Raw genomic sequence first — 18,718 nt, forward strand, 5'->3', positions numbered from 1 at the left:
ACTCAGTAATGTGTTGGTATAACCCATGCAGTCAGCTATAGGCTACAGTATAATTTCTCACAGTAGTAGGGGTGTTCTTTGATTCACGACATCCAATGCGCTCGCTCGCCAACGTAAACCAACGATGGCCGCAATAAATCAAGGCCGTTGCACACTCCGGATGAGGCGCTGTGTTCAACTTGAATTTGCTGTTTCATTCAGTCGGATTACTTTCACTTTTGTTCAAGAGCGTCGGCAAGTCGAGGAGACACAGAAATCAGCTTTTCTTTACTGAAGTGTTTGGAAGATGAGCTACGATCGTGCAATCACAGTGTTCTCACCTGATGGCCACTTATTCCAGGTGGAATACGCACAGGAGGCGGTCAAAAAAGGTTCAACCGCTGTAAGTAGTCCTATCTCATATCTGTCAATGTTGATTGAGGTCAAAACAATTGGACTGTGCCGATGCAAAATGTAGCCTATCAATAGAAGCAGACCCGAATTGTGCTACAACGGGCGCAACTATCACTTGGGCCTAATTCATTTACAGGTTGGAGTGCGAGGAAAAAACGTCGTTGTGCTAGGAGTGGAGAAGAGAACCGTCGCCAAGCTCCAAGATGACAGAACAGTGCGCAAAATCTGCGCCTTGGATGACAACGTCTTCATGGCCTTTGCAGGTAACTTACCGTAGGACATGACCAATAAGGCAAGACGACCAACATAGGACCAATAAGACACACCCAAGCCACAGATGGTGTGAAGTGGTTGATTGCGAATATGTAATTAGCATGGTATAATTTATGTCGTCAACATTTGATCATGTAGGCCTACTTTGAATGATGCATTGAATTTTACTGCTGAAATTGAGCAATTTGATTGTTTGTTCATCTTGTTGGGTGAGGTGCTTAATTGGTGTGACATAGTTTATCTCCTTATCCCATGGCCTGCAGGGTTGACAGCAGATGCCAGGATCGTTGTTAACAGGGCTCGGGTGGAGTGTCAGAGTCACAGGCTAACAGTGGAAGACCCTGTGACTGTGGAGTACATCACACGCTTCATCTCCAGCATCAAACAGGTACCACACACACACACTACAGTTCAATACACATCTGCAGATATATCATCTCTACATATTCCCACTTTCAGCGCTACACCCAAAGCAATGGGCGAAGGCCCTTTGGCATCTCCTCCCTCATTGTGGGGTTTGATTTCGATGGAACACCCCATCTGTACCAAACTGACCCTTCAGGAACATATCATGCCTGGAAGGTAGGGGTGTAATTCTGACCCATACATCTGAATCATTTAAAGGTGCTTTGACAGGTTTGTCATCATCCCCAATGAATTACCCAATGTACCTCAAGTTGCAATGCGATTAAATATGAGCAGAATGTGAAAACCTAAATGTGGTTGTGTACATAGGCAAATGCCATTGGAAGATCTGCCAAGACTGTACGTGAGTTTCTAGAGAAGAACTATAAAGAGGAGCATATGGAGTCCGATACAGACGCCATTAAACTGGCCGTCAGAGCGCTACTTGAGGTGAGGTTTATGCCAGTCTAGATCCAAACTTTTGATTGGCAGCAACGACATTGCACGAGCACCTGCTATTAAGGATTGAAATCTCAGATATTCCTGTCTCAAGGTTTGCTCCATGTGTTCACAGGTTGTCCAGTCAGGGGGAAAGAACATTGAGTTGGCCATTATGAAGCGGGACGAATCGATGAAGGTCCGTTTGAAATCGTGACACCTGCGCAAATCCGTCAGAGGATCTCACCTGTGTAATGAGGCAACTTAAAATGCTCCCCTTAACGACCTCTTTCCCACTGTAWATAGATTCTGGTCCAAGAGGAAATCGAGGAATACGTCACGGCGATTGAAAAGGAAAAAGAGGACGCAGAGAAACAAAAGAATAAGAAAACATGAACACTTTGTGATTGAAGTCATGACCAAACATGCCTTCATCCATCTTCAATATTGCATCTGGAATCTCATTGTTTACATGAATTATCTCATCGTTTCTCTATCCAATGCTGGAGGGACTCCTAATGAGTGCATATTTTTGTTCTGGCCCAGTACTACCACACTTGTTTTGACTAATCCCCGGGCTCTTGTTTGGCTGACTCAGGTAGGCTATGGTAGTGCTGGGAGAGACTGTTCTGGGTGCCGAGACTAGTGTTGGGCTAAAACAAAACTACTCCCATCCTGGGAGTCCCAATGAAATGGATGGAGAATCGACCATATGAAAACTTAAGACTTCACCTTATTCTTGCAATGAATAAATATCTGTATTTAAAACCACAACGTTCAGTTACTGTCATTGAATAGAGACAATTGACAAGAACAAGTGAATCAGCAATTTCCCATCTTTGTTAGATTTGTAACAATGTAACATCACTTGTGCTCAAAATGATAGAAAACCAACCAATACATGGAAATTCATTAGTTCTGGCAGACATTTGGTCTGTAATTAAGTTATTTATAAGTATATTAATAAGTCATATTTACATTAACTGGAACACAAAAATTACCTGAAGGTATTTTCCCCTCAGTTTCATCTTCAAATTGATCCCTTGAATAGTTTAGGAAGTATGCATGTCATCTAGCTATTTATCAGAATACAGCAGAGGTTGAAAAGCACAGGCAAAAAATATATATAAAGCACTTATCATATACTTATTCAGTTGTGGGGCACCTGAGAGTGAAAATAAATTCTCAATGTTTCTTCATTACAAAACACCTCATGATGGCGAGAACAATAATGGAATACAAAATGTAATATTTTGGTTAAGTACAAAAACAAAATAATATATACACTACCGGTCAAAAGTTTTAGAACACCTACTCATTCAAGGATTTTTCTTTATTTTACTATTTTCTACATTGTAGAATAATAGTGAAGACATCAAACTATGAAATAACACATGGAATCATGTGCTGTAGTAACCAAAAAAAGTGTTAAACAAATCAAAATGTATTTTATATTTGAGATTCTTCAAATAGCAACCCTTTGCCTTGATGACAGCTTTGCCCACTCTTGGCATTCTCTCAACCAGCTTCGCCTGGAATGCTTTTCCAACAGTCTTGAAGGAGTTCCCACATATGCTGAGCACTTGTTGGCTGCTTTTCCTTCACTCTGCGGCCCTACTCATCCCAAACCATCCCAATTTGGTTGAGGTAGGGGGATTGTGGAGGCAAGGTCATCTGATGCAGCACTCCATCACTCTTCTTCTTGGTAAAATAGTCCTTACACAGCCTGGAGGTGTGTTTGGTCATTGTCCTGTTGAAAAACAAACAATAGTCCCACTAAGCGCAAACCAGATGGGATGGCGTATCGCTGCAGAATGCTGTGGTAGCCATACTGGTTAAGTGTTCCTTGAATTCTAAATAAATCACAGACGGTGTCACCAGCAAAGCACCCCCACACCATAACACTTCCTCCTTCATGCTTTAGGGTGGGAAATACACATGTGGAGATCATCCGTTCACCCACACCGCGTCTCACAAAAAGACAGCGTTTGGAACCAAAAATCTCCACTTTGGACTCCAGACCAAAGGACAAATTTCCACCGATCCTAATGTCCATTGCTTGTGCTTCTTGGCCCAAGCAAGTCTCTTATTCTTATTGGTGCCCTTTAGTAGTGGTTTCTTTGCAGCAATTCGACCTTGGCCTTATTCATGCAGTCTCCTCTGAACATTTGAGGTTGAGATGTGTCTGTTACTTGAACTCTGTGCAGCATATATTTGGTCTGCAATTTCTGAGGCTGGTACCTCTAATGAACTTCTCCTCTGTAGCAGAGGTAACTCTGGGTCTTCCTTTCCTGTGGAGGTCCTCATGTCAGCCAGTTTCATCATACCGCTTGATGGTTTTTGCGACTGCACTTGAAGCTTTCAAAGTTCTTCATGTCTTAAAGTAATGATGGACTGTCGTTTCTCTTTGCTTATTTGAACTGTTCTTGCCATAATATGGACTTGGTCTTTTACCAAATAGGGCTATATTCTGTATACCACCCCTACCTTGTCACAACACAACTGATTGGCTCAAACACCTTTATTTTTTCAATGTAGAAAATAGTAAAATAAAGAAAAACCCTTGAATTGGTAGGTGTTCTAAAACTTGACAGGTAGTGTACATAACAAGTTAACCCAAGATCCAGATGAGGCCTGCAGGGTAAAAGGAAACGCCTGGATTTTAGACTCACAATCACAAGTTACTGTATATATACCCACGCTTTTGAATAAACACGCACACACCCTTACTCACCTGACCCTTGAACCTCATAGCCTCCCACTCCTGGCTCTCTGGGAGGGCCGGCGCTGTGCAGACCCCCGCCTTCTCCAGCCAGCGGTAGCCCCCACGGCCCATCAGGAGGCGGCCATAAAACCCGAAGGTCTCAACCTTCAGCTTCCTCTCTGCCCAGATAGTGTGTCTGGGTTAGAGAGTTACAGAATGTGATCAGACAAGCACGTGGTCAGATCTTTGAAAAATGTGACAGTCATGAAATTGACTCAGACAGCATAATAGGCGGAGCACATTCAGACGTTTAGAGCACATTTAAACAAATGATTGTAAACCAGCGTGAATTAAACACAAATTCACCTGGATTCATGGCCTGATGAGATATCAAAGGAGGGTTTGGCCTTGTCATAGTAGCACTTAGGCCCAAATGAATTCTCCACCGTCTTCTCACTACTCCTGGTTTCTTCATCATTGGCTTCTAGAGATGGTGAAGAGGCTAGAATGGATGAAAACAGTGACTAACCATGACTTTGAAAAGCTTGCAGATGATACTAAAGACACAAATGAGAGGAACCATTTCTGTCAGAGATAGAAAAATCCCCTTTTTGCAATAATTTCACCAATCAATGATGGCCAAATCATCATCGTTCTTAATGAATGATCACAGTCATGGTCGAATTGCCATGTTCCTGCAACTATAGCACAAAGCCCACCTGTCGACGGATATGTGGTGAGTATAATGCAACTAACCTTTGATGTTCAACTTGTCCTACATCTCCCTCTCCAGCACTTCCTTGTCGAACATTGGATTTGCAGAATCAAAGTCAAAGTCCGACTCAAACTTGAGGGTGAAGGTCTTCGAGTCCTCCACAAGGAGCTGGGCCTACGGGCTACTACGGGACAAAATGGAAAGAGTTTGATAAGTCCTTCATTCTAGGTATGAGAAATTCTCCATCAAAGGGTTAATACTACAAATCAGGGGTGCCAATTTGGTTTCATCTGCATCAAATTTCAGCCAGACCAACCTGCCAGCCTGAGCCACCTGCACGCCTGACCCCTACCAGTCTAGTCAATAACTCAACTCTCTCCCAACACAATTTCCTTCCCTGTTCCCACCTTACATTTGTTTTATTTCCAAGGGAAAGGTTTGGAAGCAAACACCTCATATACGTTATATATCACGTTTCAGGTAAGACCCAAATGCAGTCTGCATTTAGAAAACGAGGGAGCACTGGGAGAGAAAGGCCCGGCGCGTTCTGGAATCTCCATCGTAGTGCTCCGGGGGGGGTAAGCGGGGTTCCCGGGAAACCGGGGTGATGGCGCTGCTACCAGCCGGGTTACTGAGGGGCTGGGAGGTTACCGTCGTGGTAGACTGCTTGGTAGGCAACCCACGGAATTACTCCCGCAATGCGTCCAACGCTAGGTCGTGACGTTCGGCCACGTCCTTGAACCCTTCCTTCAGACCGCGAAGCAACTCCTTGTGTCTACTAATGATGGCTCCTTGGGAGGAGATGGCGTTGCGGAGCTGGTCCAAGTCTGCTGGGTCAGTCATGGCCAGTTCATACTATCACGTTTCAGGTAAAACCCAAATGCAACTGTGTTGAAGTAACAATATTTATTACAGCAACAGGGATGCTGTATGGATGATGTTACATATTACAGCATCCTTGCTATAAATTTACTGCAGGGATGCTGTAATGTTTTACAGCAAGGAAATTCATGCTGTAAACTATATTACAGCTGTAATGAGGTGCGTACTGGCGGCAGAGAAGTCAGGCGCAGGAGAGCGAAAACTGATTTACAACGGTGTCGTTTAATAAACATAAACCACCGTCAACAGAACAATACATGAAATGGGTCAAACAAAACCCGGTCAATACCAGCATACCGTGCACAAGCACTACAATAAACAATTACCGACAAGGACATGGACATGGGGGGGAACAGAGGGTTAAATACACAACATGTAATCGATGGAATTGGAACCAGGTGTGATGGAAGACAAAACCAATGGACAATGAAAAGTGGATCGGCGATGGCTAGAAGGTCGGTGACGTCGACCGCCGAACGCCGCCCGAACAAGGAGAGGGACCAACTTCGGCGGAAGTCGTGACAACAGCATCCCTGCTGTGAAGCAAAATTGCAGTATTAAACTGGCAACTGTGGTGCAGTAATATACAATTAATTTACAGTACTAAGCAGCATTGCAGGTTGTCTTTAAAAGACAGCTCCCTGAAATGTAATATTGTAAGAAAAACAATATGTGTACAAATATATATATTTATTCATATTCATAACGAATTTCACTTTAACCACAAAGAACAACATTTGAAAAGAGCAACAGTACAACTCCAGATAGTAGGGGAGGGAGAGAGCAACAGAGAGAGATACAGTGATAAGAACATTGACAAATACTGGCCAATCATGTATTTCACCATACACAAACCAAGACAACAGAATAGGTCATTCTTGAAAATACAGGATTATGTAAGAAAAAAACTACATCTAAACAGATCAATGAAAAATAGGAAAACAACAGTTGAACAGGGAGACATTTTTACAAAAAACTACAACAAGAACTGCTTGCCTGCCTGTCTTTGAGAGAGAAACCAGAGAGAGAGATCGAGAGAGAAAGGGTCTGAGAGAGAAGGATGGATAGAGAGGAGCGAGCAGGGCTAGAAGCACGCTACCGCAAGCCAACCCAGGCTCCGGGATGGCGCAAGCAGATAATTTGCTGACCCAACCCGCATGGCAGGATTTCTGAGAGAATGAGAGATGCAAACAAGTCTCGAATAAATCTCGGTGGCGTGCAGATTATCACCCCAATCTTTGAAACTCTGATCCTCCTTAGCTCTGATACGTCAACTAGGAGAGATTGCTATTACTATCACTACTACTATCAATACTACTACTATTGCTATCACTACTACTATCAACACTACTACTATTACTCGATGGGTAAAAAGGCAGATGACAACTGACAAATAAAGTTTGTATTCATCAGGTGTGTGTGTGTGTACTTACATGTTGGAGTTTTTCCACTCAAACTCCTTCAGGTCTGCGAGAAAGCGTGTAACATATGGTCTTGCGGCTCACTCCTGCGTTCGCTGTGCATTTGGTTCCTTCAGGGTTTATTCGAACCAGGAACCTGCACAATCCAACATAGAATATATTAAATCAGTTGAGACATTGAAAAAATAACACTCCTTGAAGTAGGAGTGGTTGCTCTCAAACGAATGAGTCGCTCAAATTGTAGGATGAGGTAATGTAACAAGTAGTGATGCTTAGGTGCAAGGGCACTCTACCCCACAAGCAAAACTGTAGTTCGCCACATTTCTATGTGTAATGAATGCTTTAATATTTAGGAAACAGAAATTGCAGGATTTACACCTGTACATTCCCAATAAAGCTACTTCCAGCTACCAGCCAGCCTGCAATATGAAAATGACACGACCCCCAGCCACCAAATTGCATGCACACACCAAAAGAGCTATCAAGCTATACGTTACCATGCAACCACACATTTTTTTTATTTATTACAGACTACAAGGCTAAATAAAATATCAGTCTGTGACTGATGTTTCAGAAATCATTCATTTAACGTTGCCTAATTAATTGTTAGATAAGGATCACTTCTGAAAGATTAGCAAAAGCACGAGGAAAATTCAACTCACGCGGGAAAATGCCACGACCATCACCGTGAATAATGCAGCAAGCTAACCACACAATCTGAAGAAAACGAAAATAAAAGATAACTTTAATATCCTGCAGGGAAAAACATCAGTCTGTGCCTGTTGTTGCTGAATTAATTAATGTAATGGACTAAGGGTAACAAAAGCATAAGGATAACAAAAGCATAGGGGGAATATTCCACCAGACTTTTGCTAAATCACACACACCCCGAGACTGAATAGAGCTAGCGTTAACCAGAGATATTTAGAGAAAGGTGTCCAATGGAGTTCGCCATCTCTGAGCTATAGCTAACGTTAGCAAGCACCATTCCCCTTTCATCTGAGAGCTTCCAATCATCTCATTCCAACTGCAGAATCACCCAAAGAGTATACATCCCAAGACAAAATGTCGGTCCGTGCCTGCTGACAAACTACAGGTGTATTCGACATAGCTAAACTCTCGCTCCCTCCCTAGACAAACTGTATTTTTGTCCGGTGAAGTCTACGACCACTTTGCCACTAATACCATAGCATTAGCACATGTCACCCATGTCATACACCCACCGGTTAAGTAGCCTATCCAAAGAAACACACACATGGATTTCTGCACGTTGTTAATACTCAAATTATTTGCTCTATAGCTACAATATCACTGATTATTTTACCAGCAAGAAAGATCAAKGCAACAGACRGACATGTCAACTTGGCTARACTGTTAGCTAACACAATCCAAACAAGCTAACGTTAGCTAGCTAGTGTTAGGTTCAAATTTTCAGAGTAAATAACTCGCAGAGATTAGAAAAGTTTAACCAAGTTTAATTCTTCCCAAAGGGTCGATAGAGCTGGTGTCACGGCTGTCTTCGTCCTCCTCATCTGACGAGGAGAAGCGAGAAGGATCGGAGGACCAATACGCAGCGTGGTAAMTGTTCGTCATTTTAATGGAAAAACTGAACACTACAAAAACAACAAAGTGACAACCGTGAAACTAATGAACAATCGTGCTGKCACAAACACTACACATAGACAATCACCCACAACCCACAATGACAAAACAGGRTACCTAAATATGGTTCCCAATCAGAGACAACAACTAACACCTGCCTCTGATTGAGAACCATATCAGGCCAAACACAGAAACAGACAAACTAGACATACAACATAGAATGCCCACTCAGATCACACCCTGACCAAACAAAACATATACACATACAAAGCAGAACTATGGTCAGGGCGTGACAGCTGGATTCAGACATCACATGTTTCCACCACCACAAGTATATATACTCCAATTTAGACACTCCTGCTTCTCTCCAATCCTTACATCTTTTATGGTCCGACAGGAAGACCAGGTGATAGGATAATAAACCATCGTTTCTCCCTTAATAAGGGAAACTGACCTGACCTCAACCCCCTTGAGGCCCAATCCAAAGATCTCCACCCGTCTCACCTAACACATTCCACAGCCATCTGTCTCCTACAGATACTATTAACTTCTGATGTGAAAACCAGTCTCTCTCACTCCTTTATATACTATGCTTCTGAGTATAACAATGTCTCTAGTATAGTAATGTTCAAAGTTTCACCCCGAATCCAACAATAGTTAGTAGCTTAGTTAAGAAAACCGGCAGTAGGTATATAGAAGTATATAGTATATGGAATTAGTACATACCTAGCAGCTGCTCAAAAATATTTAGGCGACTTTTCCACGAAAATACAAAATAAAATATCTCGAGTAAAACAGAAATCTTATTTTCTCATGAGTCTTCCKTCACAGACCGTTTGGCGTGGAGCATTAGTGGAAATCAAGTCTGTTCTCAGCGCAGGCCTGGTTGTAGATAGGTTCGAGTTGCGTCGGGGACATTGTTCAAATTTTAGCTTTCCCTAACCTTTACCTAATTATCCTAACCTGCTGCATCAATTCTTARAACCTGCTAAGAAAAGCAACTTCAGATGGTCAAAACCGACAGACCTGCCCTGAGAACAGTCCTGGTTTCAACTATGAGATACAGCTCTCTTTCTCACACACCACAGACATTTGGCGCCACCAACTACAGCAGTGTTCGGGTACTACTGTAAAGAAATATAGTAAGTTAGAGTAATTTTTACAGGATGCTTACAATTACAGTTAATAACAGTATTTTTCAGCATTTTACCAATAATGCAGTGCAATCTGCAGCATTATTACTGTAAAACACATTTAAGGTATTTTACTATGCACTCTACAGTGTTGTACTGTTAAAAATTACAGAAAAGTCTTACAGTGTAGCTTTAAGCGTAAACTGCTGTCCTGAAGCTACTGTAGGTCTACCCATCAATCCAAGATGGAACTTTATATAATTTACTGATATTGTTAATATACTCCAAAATTCACCTGAGCTCCGTAGACTGGTCTTCCCTGGATGTCTTACCCTGCTGGGACCCCTGTCACCATCTGATCCTGCTAAGAAATGATGAGCAGTGTTGTGAACTAACTATGCACTAGAGGGTTGCATTCCCCCGGGATGCCTGCAGGACCTGCGGGTCCCAACAGAGATCATTGTGGTGGTCTGCATTTTTCATGCTGCAGTCGGTCAGACGACTTTGGTATGAAAATATTTTTGTTGTCCCACAGATTATTTGGAAACAGTCCTCTTTCTGCTTTGTATGCGTTAGCCTAGCACAGTATTAAAATCACATATTTTCCGCATTATTCACATTCAGAAATAGCCTACCTCTCCTAGTTGGGCGTGAGAGTTCAAGTGCGCCTAGTATGTGTGGTCTCATTGAAATAGAGTAGGCTATATACCGTGCATTCGGAAAGTATTCAGACCCCTTGACATTTTCCACATTTTGTTACATTATATTTATTATTGTAAAATTGAATTGATTAAATAGTTTTTTCCCCCTCATCAATCTACACACAATACCCCATAATGACAAAGCAAAAGGCTAGGGCTGACCTGGCTATGGTAGGCACTAGCTAGCGTAACTAATTCATTCATATTTCTGTAGCATTGAAGGTCCCCGAGTTTGTAACCACCAGGACTCTTCCTAGAGCTGTCCGCCCGGCCAAACTGAGCAATCGCGGTAGAAGGGCCTTGGTCAGGGAGGTGACCAAGAAACCGATGACAGAGCTCCAGAGTCCCTCTGTGGAMATGGGAGAAGGGCCTTGGTCCATGTCTGCAGCACTCCACCAATCAGGACTTTATGGTAGAGTAACCAGACGGAAGCCACTCCTCAGTAAAAGGCACATGACAGCCCACTTGGAGTTTGCCAAAAGGCACCTAAAAGACACTTTGACCATGAGAAACAAGATTCTCTGGTCTGATGAAATGAAGATTGAACTCTTTGGCCTGAATGCCAAGCATCACGTCTGGAGGAAACCTGGCAGCATCCCTACGATGAAGCATGGTGGTGGCAGCATCATGCTGTGGGGATGTTTTTCAGCAGCATGGACTGGGAGACTAGTCAGAATCGAGGGAAAGATGAATGGAGAAAAGTACAGAGAGATCCTTGATGAAAACCTGCTTCAGAGCGCCCAGGACCTCAGACTGGGGTGAAGGTTCACCTTCCAACAGGACAACGACCCTAGGCACACAGCCACGACAAAGAGGAGTGGCTTCAGGACAAGTCTCTGAATGTCCTTGAGTGGCCCAGCCAGAGCCCGGACTTGAACCCGATCTAACATCTCTGGAGAGACCTGCAAATAGCTGTGCAGCGACACTCCCCATCCAACCTGACAGAGCTTGAGAGGAGAGAAGCAGAGAAGAATGGGAGACACTCCCCAAATACAGGTGAACCGAGCTTGTAGCATCATACCCAAGAAGAGTCGAGGCTGTAATCTCTGCCAAAGGTGCTTCAACAAAGTTGTCACACCCTGATCTGTTTCACCTGTCTTTGTGCTTTTCCCCACCCCCTCCAGGGATCACCCATCTTCCTGTTATCCCCTGTGTGTTCTCTGTTTGTCTGTTGCAGGTTTGTCTTGTCTTGTCAGGTCTCACCAGCGTTCTCTCCCACCTTCCTGTTTCTCTCGTCCTCTTCTATAGTTTTTCCCGGTTTCTGACCATTCTGCCTGCCCTGACCCAGAGCCCGCCTGCTGTCCTGTACCTGCCTGACTCTGACCTGATCACGAACATCTTCCTGCCCTCAACCTGCCCTTTGCCTGCAATGTGTTTCTAATAAATCATCTGTGAACTGTACTATCCGCCTCCCGTGTCTGCATCTGGGTCATATCCTGAGTCGTAATAGCACGAACTGGCCATGACTGAGCCAGCAGACTCGGACAAGCTCCACAACGCCGTCTCCTCCCGGGAGCCACCATTGGAAGACACAAGGAGTTACTTCAAGGTCTTATGGAAGGATTCCAGACCTTAGTGTAATGCCAGGACCGTGCCTTCAACACATTGCCGGAGCAATTCCGCGGATTGTCTGTGAGGCAGGCCGCCACTACAGTAACCCCCAGAGTGTCAATTACCCCGCTACCAGCGGTGTTTCTCCCCAATCTACCCCGGCTTCCCAAGAACCCCGCTTACCTCCTCCGGAGCGCTACGCTGGAGATCCCGGATCCTGCCGGGCGTTTCTCTTCTCTTCTCATCTTTGAGCTGCAGCCCTCTTAATTTTCCTCGGATCGCTCGAGGATAGCGTACGTGATAACGCTGATGTCCGGGAGGGCTCTTGAATGGGCTATGGCGGTGTGGGAGCAACAATCCACCATTTGCCTTAGATTGGAGGAGTTCGTGGCGGAGGTACAGAAAGTGTTCGATTCTCCGTTGTCCGGGAGAGAGGCAGCAAGTAAGCTGCTCCAACTACGTCAGGATTCCTGTAGTGTGGCAGACTACACGGTGTATTTTCGCACATTGGCTGCTGACAGTGCCTAGAACCCGGAAGCCCTATTCAACGCGTTATTTCACGGGTTGTCGGAGGTGATTTAAAGACGAGCTCGCAGCCCGGGAGCTGCCTCTGGACCTCAACTCCCTCATAGCCTTGACCATCCGGATCGATGGGCAGCTACGGAAACACAAGAGGGAGAATGAGTCTTTTCCCTGTCGCCGACGCTCATCCTTGATTTCCACCACGCCTCCGAGGAATCCCGGAAAACCCCGAAGCCCACATTTCCGAGTGGATCCGACATTGGCCGAAGTCTCTCGGAGGTCACCGAGGGCAGTCAAGTCATCTCCTCTGGAGCGCATGCAACTGGGCAGGGCTAGATTGTCTCCTGCTGAGCTCTTATGCAGACTTAACACCCAGAGCTGTCTGTATTGTGGAGCTACGAGAAATGTTTTATCTTCCATTTCCATTAAAGAACCAGGCTCATCAAGGAGGTACTAGTACAAGTACCCTGGTGAGCCGTACGGAGACTTTTACCATCTTCCATTGCTCGTACCCCTCTCCATGCTACCCTGTTGTGGGGTGACCGGTCCAAATCTCTCCGGGTGCTCATAGACTCTTGGGCCGATGAAAGCTTTATGGACACTAACCTGGTTTCGGAGATGGGAATCCCCACACAACCGCCCTCCATTCCCATGGATGTCAGAGCGTTGGAGGGCGCTATATTGGCAGAGTCACCCACACCACGTGTTCCATTAACCTGAGAGTGTCGGGTAATCACAGTGAGTTTATGCAGTTCCTGCTCATCGAATCCCCTCAAGCACCCGTGGTTTTAGGCTTTTCCTGGCTCCAGAGGCACAATCCCCTGATCGACTGGGCTACTAGTTCTATCCTGGGTTGGAGCCCATTTTGCCATGGTCATTGGCTGAAGTCGGCACTGCCTGCCCCGGGACGTCTTCCTGCGGGCTTGAGAAAAGCCCCAGAAAGCCCCGGACCTACCCGCTGTTCCCGCGGAGTAGCAAGGTTTTCAGAATGCCCGTGCCACTGCGCTTCCTCCGCATTGGCCCTATGACTGCGCCATCAAACTTTTCCAGGGCACTACACCGCCTCGGGCGGCTTTATTCCCTGTCAGGTAGGTATTGATGGAGACATATATTGAGGACTCCCTGGCTGCAGGGGGTATCCGTCGCCTCCCCCGCAGGGTTCTTCTTTTTGGAAAAGAAGGACAAAACCCCGTGTCCATGTATCGACTACCTGAATAACATCACGGTTAAAAACCATTACCCGCTTGCACTCATCACCTTGTCTTTTGAGCCTCTCCAGGGGGCTACCATCTTCTACGAGTTGAACCTCTGGAACGCCTACCATCTGGTACGGATCCGGGAAGGGGATGAGTGGAAGACCTTTAACGCGGCTAGCGGGCAATAAGAATACCTGGTGATGCCGTTCAGACTGACCAACACACCTCCTGTGTTCCAGGCCCTGGTAAACGATGTTCTCCGGAACATGTTGAACCGGTTTGTATTTGTCTACCTTGATGACATCCTTGTGTTTTCCCACTTGGCTCAAGAACATGTCCTCCATGTCAGACAAATCCTCCAGCGTCTTCTGGAGAACCAGCTGTACGTCAAAATGGTAAAATGCGAATTCCATCGCTCCACCATCTCCTTCCTGGGGTACATCATAGCCGCAGGCAATATCCAGATGGTTCCTGAAAAGGTGAGAGCGGTGGTGGATTGGCCGCAACCCACCTCCAGAGTGCAGCTGCAACGCTTCCGCCAATTTCTACCGCCGGTTTATCCGGGGCTACAGCACCCGGACTTCCCCCCTGTCAGCACTCACCTCTCCCAAGGTCCCGTTTACGTGATCTCCAGCTGCAGACCAGGCGTTCATGGACCTCAAACACCAATTCACTACCACTCCCATACTAATCCATCCAGATCTATCCCGGCAGTTCGTGGTGGAGGTCAACGCCTCGGACGTTGGAGTGGGGGCTGTCCTGTCTCAGCATTCTGCCCAAGACCAAAAGCTGCATCCTTGCTCTTTCCTCTCCCATCATCTCAACCCCGCGGAAAGGAATTACGACATGGGTAACCAAAAAAAACTTCTGTCAGTGAAGATGACGTTGAAGGAGTCGAGGCACTGGTTAGAGGCGGCAGAACAACCATTCATAGTATGGACAGATCACAAGAACTTGGAATATCTCCACACCGCCAAAAGCCTCAACTGCAGGCAAGCCTGCTATTCACCTGATTTAAATGTACCGCCCAGTGTCCAAGACTGTGAAGCCGGATGCGCTGTCACGCCTCTATTGCCCCATTGCTGCACCATCGGACCCCGAGACCATCCTCCCTACCTCTTGTCTCGCGGCTGCACTCATCCTACCACCTGGAGCCAGCAGCTTGTGTGGTTAGAGTARGCCCGCAACACCCTCCCTTGCTCAGCCACTGGTCTCTCYCCTTTTGAGGGCTCCCTGGGATATCAGCCCCGCTCTTCCCGGAGCAAGAGGAAGGGYTCAGCATACCCTTGGCCCAGATGTTCGTCCACTGCTGTCGCCGGTCAGCTCTTCTCAAGACCACCTCCTGGTATCGACGACAGGTGGATCGCCACCGGACCCTGGCTCCCCGTTATCGTCTCGGGCAGATCCTGTCTACTCGGGATCTGCCCCTCKGGGTAGTCCCGCAAACWMTCCCCACGTTTTATTGGCCCTTTCCCCATCTCCAAAATCCTTAGCCCCTCTGGTGTTTGTCTTCTGTTGCCCCGTAGCCTCCGTATACATCCCACTTTTCAWGTGTCTAGGATTAAACCTATGTCTCACAGTCCTTTGTCTCCTGTTTCKAGGTATGTGCCCAGGTAGGACGCCAGGTGATGTCTCAAGAAGGGYAGGGGGGGTACTGTCACACCCTGATCTGTTTCACCTCTTTGTGCTTCTCTCCATCCCTCTCCAGGTGTGACCCAACTTCCTATTATCCCCTGTGTATTRAWACCTATGTTCTCTGTTTGTCTGTTGCCAGTTRGTCTTGTCTTCTCTRCCGCCTTCCTGTTTCTCTAGTTCTYTTTTATAGTTTTTCCCGGTTCTGACCATTCTGCCTGCCCTYACCCCGAGCCCGCATCTGGGTCATATCCTGAGTCYTGATAAAAGTACTGAGTAAAGGGTCTGAATACTTATGTAAATGTYATATTTCCAGMTTTTTTCTGTATAAATTAGCAAAAAATTCTGAACCGGGTTTTTGCTTTGTCATTATGGGGTATTGTGTGTAGATTGCTAAAGATGTTAGCCTTCACACAGCCTGCCAGGCCACTCTGTGATATTGCGAGGTTCTAAATCCAGCTGGCTGAACTCTCCAAACAGCCTAACCGCACAGAGGCGTCCGCATGGTCCTAAAGCACACCCCACCGCTTTTGTATGATAAAACTGGGGAGGACAAAAATGCAAAAATCCCCAGTGAAAGTGCCATAAATGCATCCCCAAAGCAAATGACATTTTCCCAGACAACCGCTCAACAGACACTCCTCAATTGTGAGAGAAGGGTCACCTTGTCTTCTCCTTGGTGGTGGCCTGTTCTCATCATTGGCCTCACTCTGGGAATTGGAAATTGCATGTTTTGGAAAAAATTGAAGCTGAATATTGACGATAATTGTGATTTCTGTGGAATGGAGAAGGAGACCATATTTCATTTGTTTTTTACCTGTATTTATAGTAGAATTCTTTGGATTGACGTACAGAACGTTGTTACAAAGAAAACAGGATAGGTTGTACAATTGAATGGTTTTGATACAATGAAATTTTGAAATTCTGACATTGATAAAGATGTAGTATATTTGATTCAACTGCTAATAATATTAGGTAAATGTCATATTCACAAATGCAAATGGTCGAATTCAAAACCTAACTTTTTTCACTTTATAAATGAATTCAAACAATATGGCACTACTTTAACTAAAATGAAAAACAAAAAAGGCAATTAAAARTCGTTGTTTCATTTATGAATATGATTTGTTTGTTTGTGATTCCTGGCGATGTAAATAGTATGTATGCTTGTTTGCATGTGACTATTCCTCTTTTTTGTTGTTAATATTTGTTTGTTAATAAAAAATATWAAAAAATAAGAGTTGTGGACTCGACTCACAGGATTTGGATTCGATGACTTGAGACTGACTTGATATAAAATAAAATAACTTGAGACTTGACTTGAATTTGGAGCCTCAATACTCGGGACTCGACTTTGTCTTGAGACTGATGACTTGAAATTATCTGGCCAGGTTCTGTAATGATTTGTCACTCATTTTGTGGCACAGGCAACGCGGATTAATCTACACGCAGCTAGACATTAGCCGCAGCATCTCCCATGCAAAAAAAAAAACTGAACCAGATTGGCTAGTGAAACGCTCACTCGGGCACTCTGATTGGACCAACAAATTGTCAATAAACACAGGTAGGGTGAGTTTGCGAACAGATTATTGATTTGCTGTAAACGTATAGATAGATTCGGGTGTAGCGCAAATGACAAATTGTAGGGAGAGAGTATTGCCATACTAAATAAATATACAGCACCAAAAAAAGAATTGTGATTAAGAATATTAACTGTTTACTTTGCAAGTTTACCGGCATTTGGGGCAACAATTAGCGTAGGTCTACTGGTCTTTTGATATYTAACAATTGCTTAATATTGATAATATACTTATGAAGCTTGCATTTGGAATTTGTTGTTAAAATCAAATATTATTGTGGCGAAGATGGTTCACTTGCGCTCCAAACTCTTGCCAGTGGAGAGGGCTTTTTTTCTCTTGTTGAAATATTTGCTGTTGCTTTCACACGTTTAAATGCATATGTGGTAAATCTAGATTCCTTCTACTACTACAATAATTGCTAGCCTTTCATCATTCCATTACCTTAATGTTTATTGCTACATGTATACATTTCTATACATGTTTACATGTTTATTTGTATTCATGTTTATTTAAATCAAATCAAACCTTTGTTCATATTTCCCGGGTTTAGTCGGAGTTCCGGTCGTCCTAAATCTCTGTCAATAGTTTTTTCAAAACGTTTTTTTAAATTTTTAAACCATGTGAACTGATTAGATAAACTGGTCCCATCATAGCCCATATAAAACCTTTTTACAACTGATCAATCACTGTCATACCCCATAGGGTCCCGAGTTTTTCTGGTTAGGTTACCAGATTAGGAAAAGCTCCGGGCAATTGCCCCACCACTCTGGGACCTATCTGCTTGCAGTTACTTGCAGTTGTCAGTTATCGTCAAATATGTAGATGATCAGGGCTTTATTCAGGAATGTTTTTTTGGGCTACTTAGAAGCGTTAAATCGGCAAGATGCGCAGTCCGTTTTCGTGAATTCAAAGATGTCGGAGTTCAACTTCATTGCGAAACTTGTTGCCTAAACCTATGATGGCACCTGCTGTAATGGAATCTATCTGCTATTTGTATGTACAGCTATGTCCCCTGCTGTTCCCTGATTAAGATGTGATGACCACTTCATTCCATTTACATTGTTGAAACCAGTTTATATGGTTGTAATTGTCAATTGGGTAATGGTCCTGGCGCCAAGTGCATTACGTAGGCCCTACTTGTTTGAGTCCTGTTAGACTGAATTCGATTTGGTTTCTCAGGATAGGACAGGTGAAGCCTATACAGAAGCTATTTTTGGGGGCAATTGCCCGTGTATATTGGTCCAATCTACATGTATATTTTGTACGATATGGTGCTATAACCATTGGATACCAAGACCTGTAAATAAATCGGACACTGCTTGAGCACATCAATTGCCTTGCCTCCTGCTGATTTCATGCTCTTATGACTGCAAAAGAGTTACGAATAGTCCGAGCAGGAGTACATCATTGACGTGTAATAATGTGATTGTGTTTGTTTATGTGATTGACTCTAGTAATGAGAGAAACTTGACAGTCTATCAGTGTGCTTGGAGAGAAACATTCAACTGTGCCAGTGGAGTGGCACACGGACAGTGGCTTCATTCATGCCAGGGGAGAGTTGGCAATGTAT

General features: G+C 44.5%; 1 protein-coding gene and 1 long non-coding RNA gene across 2 annotated transcripts; one reads left to right on the top strand and one right to left on the bottom strand.

Moving 5' to 3' along the window:
• The first annotated feature begins 64 nt into the window (after nucleotides 1–64).
• On the top strand, nucleotides 65–2,283 carry LOC111966222 (proteasome subunit alpha type-7-B). The gene is made up of 7 exons (XM_023990688.2): nucleotides 65–382; nucleotides 530–656; nucleotides 930–1,054; nucleotides 1,126–1,248; nucleotides 1,402–1,521; nucleotides 1,646–1,708; nucleotides 1,816–2,283. The coding sequence occupies exons 1-7, from the start codon at nucleotides 287–289 to the stop codon at nucleotides 1,903–1,905; spliced, it is 744 nt and encodes a 247-aa protein (XP_023846456.1). The 5' UTR covers nucleotides 65–286; the 3' UTR covers nucleotides 1,906–2,283.
• A 4,964-nt stretch (nucleotides 2,284–7,247) lies between these two features.
• On the bottom strand, nucleotides 7,248–10,331 carry LOC139027999 (uncharacterized). The gene is made up of 3 exons (XR_011480132.1): nucleotides 10,262–10,331; nucleotides 7,894–7,948; nucleotides 7,248–7,367 (listed from the first exon to the last, which is right to left on the bottom strand). It is a non-coding gene; the product is annotated as an uncharacterized lncRNA (long non-coding RNA).
• Between the last annotated feature and the right edge of the window lie 8,387 nt (nucleotides 10,332–18,718).

This window comes from Salvelinus sp. IW2-2015, linkage group LG7 (assembly GCF_002910315.2).
Source record: "Salvelinus sp. IW2-2015 linkage group LG7, ASM291031v2, whole genome shotgun sequence".
NCBI lineage: Eukaryota > Metazoa > Chordata > Actinopteri > Salmoniformes > Salmonidae > Salvelinus > Salvelinus sp. IW2-2015.